Below are 7,925 nucleotides of genomic sequence, written 5' to 3' on the forward strand. Positions count from 1 at the left end.
CTAACTCCAGTGCATTACAAACTAGCTCTCAATCGTGCGGAAAGATTGTGATAAACCAAACACTCGTCACTCCCTGCCGTATTAGTCAGAAGTCGGAAAACAACTACGAAAAGCTGCGAATCGAGAATTGCCATACAATGCAACGGTCCCCCAAACATCTTAGCTTCTATCATAGGAAGCCAGCAGACCTATTGATACCAAAGGCTATTTCAAATTATAATTGTACAACTCCAAACGGATGAAATGCCCTGTGGTTGATATCAGTGAGCTACGTGTTTGGTGTGATGGAAATCTACTCTGAGAAGAACGGAATAATGATAGGCTGGAACAACACACTTTTAGCAATCTAGCTACTCCAATTGCAGATATATTGTTAACGCAGAATTTGACCGATACCCACCACCATCATTCGCAACTGGATTTTCGACCCTATACCAACCGATATTCAGTAATGCAGAACCTGTTCAAATTCTCCAGCGATGAAATAATAAAAAGTACGGAAAGCGTGTTCAAACCTCAACACAGGGAAATGCCCAGGACCACATACGGGAGTACTGCTAGAACATAGTGTGTATGCCGGATGACAATTAACATTAGGGGTACTATGCGAGATCTTCAAACAATAGAGCCACTGAAAGCTATATATTCAGATAGAAACTGAAAGTTGGGAACGCTTAACTCCTGTCTTCTAAAGAAAGAAAATATGACCAAATCTGACACTAAGAAATTACAGCGGAATCACTGTAACTACAAGTCGTTTTAAAGGTGAATTGGAATCTCTAATCAACATAACACTTACGTCACTTTATTGTGATTCGATGCAGAACCACATTGCAGAGGGGATTCACTGCAAATACCTCGCCCATTCTCTGTGCGCTTTTAGTTTGATGAGGAATTCATTAGAGAGAGTAAAGACCTCAAGAAAAACCCATTTACATTGCTTTTCTCGACGCCAAGTCTACCTTCGATGTTGTGTCCCATGAACTTCTCCTAAGGGAATGTATTCGACCTCGGGATCGACCCCAATATCTGGTCACTGCTATACAGTCTACATTCTGGAGCGACGAGTGTCATTAAATGGGATATTGCAAAATCAGAAACATTTTCGATTCGACAAGGTGTGCGTCAAGGAGGTGTGCTTAGTGCAGATGTGTACAAAATCGTCATCAACCAACTTCTCAACAGACTTGAAAAAGCAGGCTACGGTGCCAAAAATGGTCACATTCTATGTAATGCGCCCACATTTGCTGATGACGTCAACTTGCTCACTAACGACGCAGACGAGCTACACGGTGAATTACAGCAAAACCGAGCGCTACAGTCTGCAACCAACAAAACGTGTGATATTACCAATATCTACCTTAACATCAATCAAAAAACCAAAAGGACTTTGAATACCAAAAGAGAAAAGGTTGGGCACTCGACGACGTAAAGATGCCTATTGTGGATAGAAATACCCAAATCGGAGTATCAAAATCGGCAACCAAACCAGGACAACTATGTTTTTGACGGAAACATAAAAAACAAGGAGGACACTCTATTCACTGGTAGGATCTGGCCTACATGGAGAAAATGGTCTAGACCCAGCTTCAACGATCAATATATTAATTGTCTATGTAATGCCCGTCCTACTGTATGGCCGTTGTCAGTATAATGTGACCGGGTGGTGCGTGTTGCTTGGTGTCTTCGGTGGCATGCTTTAGTGATATAGCACTATAAAAAGGGCAACAGTTCCATTATACAAGATGACACAATGTAAATATACCGCAGTCTCCCAAAACACACCTCGCACCTCGCACATACATGGGGTCGTCTTACTTGTACATACACGCGTAATTAATCAATCAACACCGCTGGAATACATGGGACTTGAACTGCGAACTATTCCTTAAAAAGAGCCTCAAACAAAAATTGTCCATCCCAACAACTACTGTCGACGCCGCAGTATATATATCCTGATTTGAATTCTACCGGTTGAAGCTTTCATTCATAAACGTGCTCTAAGCTTTTATGGAAGCATCATAAGACTGAGTGATTCGTCGATTGAGAAACAATTAGCCAGACGTCAGCTGTGTGTAAAAACGGGAAATTCCAACAGCTGGTACGCCATACAAAATCTACTAGTCCTATACGACCTCCCTAATGAAATTGACCTACTACAGGACAACGTGCCTGAAAACAAGGAGCAATGGAAACGCAGAGCCAACAAACAAGTCAACACGCACTGGAAAGATAAAATCAGCCGCCTAGCGGCATAATACTCTGCCTTACAACATCTAAACATCGAAGTACTCAAACCTGGACAGCTACATCCAACTGTATGTTCCAGTCTATCCAAACGACCGTGAACCAGCTCGAATCGCCGTCAAGCTTAAAATCTTAACCGGTACCTATATACTACAAACCAACAGGGCTGCCTTCAACCAGAACCAAGTTGACCCCACGTGTCTTCTCCGCAGACAGGCCGATAAAACGGCAAGTCATTTACTACTACACTGCCCCAAACTACATGACAGCAGATTGTCGGCTGTAGAGACTATCACATCAATTTTATATTCAGAAATTAAACAAGAACTGTATCGATGGAGAAACCATTCAAAACGTATTCTCTACTCCTCTAAACTTCAACTGGATTCAAAGACCACAGAAACATTAGAGTTCCATGCACGCAGACTTTGTTACTCCATCCACACTCAACGCTACAAAAGACTGGCAAGAAATCCGAAGCGACGTCTAACATAGGATGTGTATATGTCAAGAGAATAGAGTATGGCATATGTACATTTCCCCACCTTAATTTTTTTTTATATCTAACCAGGAAAAAAGTCCCATAATTTATGTGACATTTGTTGTGATAACTGGGTTTCTTCAATGTATAATTTGAAGTTTCAGAATTCAACGAATTTGTCATTTTAAAATGTAATTAGAATAGAATGAGAAATGGCGATAAGATATTAAACTATCAAAATTCAAAATGGCTGCCTGTCAGTCTTCTGATGGTCAGAAAATTCGATATACAAAACTAGGGTCCAAGGAAATACTAAACTTCATTAAGAGAAATATCTCTTCTGTACTCACTGAAAAATACATGTAGCGGTAACAATAATGTAAATGTACGAACGAACGGGTGAAAAACGAAAGATTATTTCAATAGCCACTCATCTGTCGACGGTGGACTAAAATTGTAATTAGTAATGATGTCCACATACATATATCTGTACTTTGTATATGAGAGGGTCTATTACATTCGAGTGACTTTAGGGGATGAAGAATCTGTTAATGAATCGTCTAAAACATTTATAAAATTCCAGTGTTAATTGACTGACGGTACACCGGATATAGCTACCATTGAAGCGACAGCTACGAACAAACACACAAATAACAATGTTTAACATCACTCTAATCACGTAACATTTTGATCAATAAATAAAATAAATTCTTGTCTGATCTCGTTATTACCTGCTATTGAGTGTGATCGACATGCAGTCACTATAACAGCAAATATATGCCAGCCATTTTATCAAAACATCATCGTTCCGTTATGACAGTGAAGGGTTAGTTAATTTTTTTGGATGACAATGGGATACGGTAGAATCACATACTTAAGTATGCTGTCAATATTTTGATTTTCATTGAAATGCAGATCCAATCATGATATATGTTATTCTCCAAATGAGATAATGTTTCGAAGTAATGCATTTCGTTTAAAATGTTGATGCAATGGAATCAGTTCACTCTCTGTAGAATTAAAACAAGAAGAAAAATAAAACACAACTGTACTATGTATTCTTTGAAAAATCAGTTGACAAATTAATTGTCATAATCGTCTTTTGCTTCCTTCTCCCCCAACTTCTGAGTGAGGTATGTACAGTGGATGAATTAGTCTACGCCTTACACATCACTCGATGGACATGCCTAATAGTTTGATGCCCCTGAATGATGTGAGGGTATATCTGTTGTCCCTGGTAGGTGTACTGGTGATGGGTGTCACACCCTCAGTGGATTCATACAACAGTTCTTCTTCCTCCGCGATCTTATCAAGATCCGGGAGTATATCCGGCGCAAATATTCTCCTGGAACGCCGAGTTTTCCCTGGAGTTGAAAAACTCGACAATTCGTTCTGGTCAGTAACCTCTGTAGGGTTTATAGTATCATATTCACTTTCATCTGTTTGTAGGATTTGGAGGTCGTCAAAATTACGCAGGCCAGCGGAAATCCGTGGAGGCCCAATGATTTTGTAGCACTTCAGGATTCGGGGCTAAAAATGGGAGACATAGAAATTAAATACTAGATAAATGGGCATAGATATGAAGAAATAAAAATCATTAAGCCGAATGTAGGTTGAAGGAAGATAAGAGATGACTAAATCTGTAATTTTCTGTTATTTTTATTTCAATAGCGAGTCTGTCAGAGTTCCAGAATAACTTCACTGTGCGATCACTTATCAGAACAATGTACTACCAGTAAACCAACAATTTGTCATGTCGAATTAGATTTCGCGTTTTTATGTCCATTGCCTCTTTTACAGCGATTTAGTTTATCTTCGGTGTCTGCATTTCAACGACGGTGCAAAGTAACGCACTGCGCCGGATAAATCAGAGGTACTGCCGTAGTGTAAACGAAGGGAAGTAACTCTGGTATGAATCGTACATCGCAAAAATGGTTATGGTCAAGTTTGGAAACTGACTAAATTCAAACAAACTTTCCGTAGTTCACAACAACCTTTATTTCTATCCGACTCACAATATGAGATGATCACTGAGTAAACTCACCGATTGGCAAAATACGATGTTTGTTGTATTTTGTAGACTGAAATAAAAAAAGAAAAGACATAATATTTGCAAAGTTGTAGTAAACATTTTATACACATGGTAACGCTCAAAGCGTCCTATTTCTGGATGGAGGCAAGATCCGGTAACTAACTTTTTAATGGTTTAAAGTTTAAAGGAATTGATGAAAAAAAAAAAAAACGATTAAATAAACAAAACACAATAACAAAAACAGAACAGAACACTGAAACACGTGAACGAGTTACATACTCTTGAAGTATGAGTTGCTTGTGGAAGAGAAACTTAGAGTGGATTATCTGCCTTAGTAACAATTCGCTCCGTCAAGCGGCGTTACTGATAATTTCCGGTGCGAAGCTTGATAGAGCGTTGACAAACTATAGCAGACAATTTAGTCTGACAGGAAATTACGCCATTTTCTCAAACAACGAAGATATTTTTTCTCACATACACACGACGTGACAAACAAGACATTCCTACAATGGTAGATAACCCTGCATTATAGAGATATCTTACCTCCAAGCTCTCCTTGGCTCTTGACGTACTCTCTAGATACACAAATACGAAACATAGCATGAGTGTAATGAGTAAAGAAACGTCAGGTATGATTTAAATCAGATAATGAAATAGAAGAGTAATAAACATATATACCAGATTCCAGATTTACAACATTTCTTGAACTCTTCTTATAATCCTCCCCATAATTCTGGCTTCCTGTAGAATTTGACTGGGACGGCTAAAAAGAAAATCATTGTGATTTTTTTTTTTTTTTTTTTAAATAATGAAGAAAAATATGATCTATTTGTTTTTGTGATTTCAAAATGCATGAAGTATTTATGATATCATACAACAGTGTATTGCTTATAGCTGGTGATTTTCGCTGAGATTCCAAGTTTCTTAAAGATGATCCACCGCTGACAAATGGTATTTTTTCACTATCAAAAACAGGAGCAGACGATTTAGTATTTTTCTTCAGTTACAAAAGTTACTTACTTTACACTATTACCATCATTGAAAAGCTTGAGCTTCTAATTTTACTTCAAGTTAAAAATATGAAAAATAATTAATTGCATCCCGAAAAAATTTCCTGGCACTATATTCTATATGGAATGAAGTACTGATTGCACACGCACCACAGGCGAAATAAATTATTTTATTTTATTTTTTGTGTTAATTAGGCATATTTATACACGATTTAACATAAATTATTGTTCAAATGATGAATATCATTTATGCTCTGTCGGCGGTGGAGCTTCTTTAACGAACGCACCGTTATCTGCATTTTTTTTTTTAATTTGAATTTTTGGAAAGTTGTCAACAAATTTTTAAATTGGTAACCCCAAACTCTCCGTTACTTTGGCACCGATGACTACAGTCACTTACAAACCAGTTATAGGTAAATCCTGAGCACAGCTCAAAGTGTCACGGCATAAACAATTCCAGAAGAGTTTTTAAACACTTTTTCAAGAAATATATCTTGATCAACATACACATATCATTCAAAGACAATATTGACAATGTTCAGAATTTCAAGCTGAATGTATTAATTCCGTATTTGAAATTAAATGTTTTTACATGCATCGGGCCTCGTTGCTGTACCCTCTCACACATATAACACAGTTTTCGGCTTATCTCCTCAACATACTGAACTTGTACACAAAACTTACCTTTGGTGATACACTGAATGTCCTCTCCCCGGGGGAGCCGGGTATAGGTACTGTAGGGAGACGGTAGATGTCAAATCATCAACAGAATAATTGGTAAAGATGTATTAAATTTAAAAATAATACCAAGCAAAATTTCAATTATTTACAAGCGTAGATTTAGAGACGAGAAATCGTTTAAAACGGACAAGGAAACTTTCATCAGGACATACTCGAATGCGTCACATAGCCCGTTTATCTTAAAATATCCCAAGGATTAATAATTTTCCGTTTTGTTTTTCTCTGCTGCATATGTCATATGTCATATCCTAGATACTCTAATAGGCCATATATATGTTTATTCGTGCCAGATCCCTGTGGCACAAAGTACATACTTTTTGTTAGAGTTGTCTCCTTTGAGAGACAATGACAATGTACAGTACGGTAGGCTACAAAGCACATGTCATCTGAAACCTTACGCTACTCACTCTCTGAAATATCCCAAAACTCAGAGGTGTCGTCATCGAATTCTGTGTCTTCATCGCCGTAATTAGAAACATAATCACCCATCTCAAACCTCCTCATTTTGATAGCCAAGATATTTGTAACTATAAGTCCTGGCAACTTTCTGCGAAAATGCACGTTTCTGATTGGTTAAAAATCCACACAGGTTTAAACATGGTCAGCTGAATAAGGCTCAGGGTCTGGTAACGATATATTTTAAAGCATTAAAACTAAGTAAAGAAACATGTAATACACAGAATATATCATTTATAGATAAATGACACCCTCTCAACAAGAATTAAAAAAAAAATAATCTAACAGCTGCCGTGATATGAGTTTTTATTTAAAGTTGTTGCTTCATGGAATAGCCTATGTGATAATGATTTTGGAAGTGATTCATAAATAGTGACAAAAATGTTAATTTCATTCTAGTTTTTTTTCTGATTATATTTTTCATCATTGTTTTGAAACCAAAGACCACAATCTATGTACATAATGATACTGTCAGAAACCCACGTGTGAACTCGTTTTTCATTCATTTTTTACGTATTTTGTTGTCATGATGTGATGTTTACGTAGATTCTACACGTGTAAGGAAATGACCATTCTGAGTCTAGCTAGAAAATCACAAGGACGCGTGGACACCTAATATCATATTCATTTGTGTGTGAAAATGATCATATTTCAAAACTTTTCGAAATCTGCTACTTCGTATGCAGTGCACGTGTCCTCAGTATCTGGAAATATTAGATATTTTTCCACAGTTCTTATTGGCTAAGGGGGGATATTTAGCATATCAATTATTTAATAAGTTGATATTACTGTAGCTATTATACTACACTTGTAAACTCACATATGTCTGAACGGCCGAGTTCCTCAGGGTGGTGACCTAAGACCATCAGTCTTCTTCTGCTTATAACCTTGAAAACATTAACTATTTCTTTAATAATTGGCAAATAACTCATGTTTCTCCTTGTATGATATTTCATTG

General features: G+C 37.3%; 1 protein-coding gene across 1 annotated transcript; it reads right to left on the bottom strand.

The window, feature by feature from the left end:
* Positions 1 to 3,898: 3,898 nt before the first annotated feature.
* Positions 3,899 to 7,050, bottom strand: LOC138324432 (uncharacterized). Its single transcript, XM_069269500.1, has 6 exons — positions 6,919 to 7,050; positions 6,455 to 6,504; positions 5,439 to 5,523; positions 5,304 to 5,335; positions 4,773 to 4,809; positions 3,899 to 4,167 (listed from the first exon to the last, which is right to left on the bottom strand). The coding sequence occupies exons 1-6, from the start codon at positions 7,013 to 7,015 to the stop codon at positions 3,899 to 3,901; spliced, it is 570 nt and encodes a 189-aa protein (XP_069125601.1). The 5' UTR covers positions 7,016 to 7,050.
* Between the last annotated feature and the right edge of the window lie 875 nt (positions 7,051 to 7,925).

This window comes from Argopecten irradians, chromosome 5 (assembly GCF_041381155.1).
Source record: "Argopecten irradians isolate NY chromosome 5, Ai_NY, whole genome shotgun sequence".
Classification (NCBI taxonomy): Eukaryota; Metazoa; Mollusca; class Bivalvia; order Pectinida; family Pectinidae; genus Argopecten; species Argopecten irradians.

Coding starts and splice junctions, on each gene's coding strand:
- LOC138324432 (XM_069269500.1), bottom strand. CDS start 7,015: ATGAGGAGGTTTGAGATGGGTGATTATGTTTCTAATTACGGCGATGAA. Junction 5,524..6,454: donor CATTCAGTGTATCACCAAAG/GTAAGTTTTGTG, acceptor TTTTCTTTTTAG/CCGTCCCAGTCAAATTCTAC. Junction 4,810..5,303: donor GAGCCAAGGAGAGCTTGGAG/GTAAGATATCTC, acceptor TTTTTATTTCAG/TCTACAAAATACAACAAACA.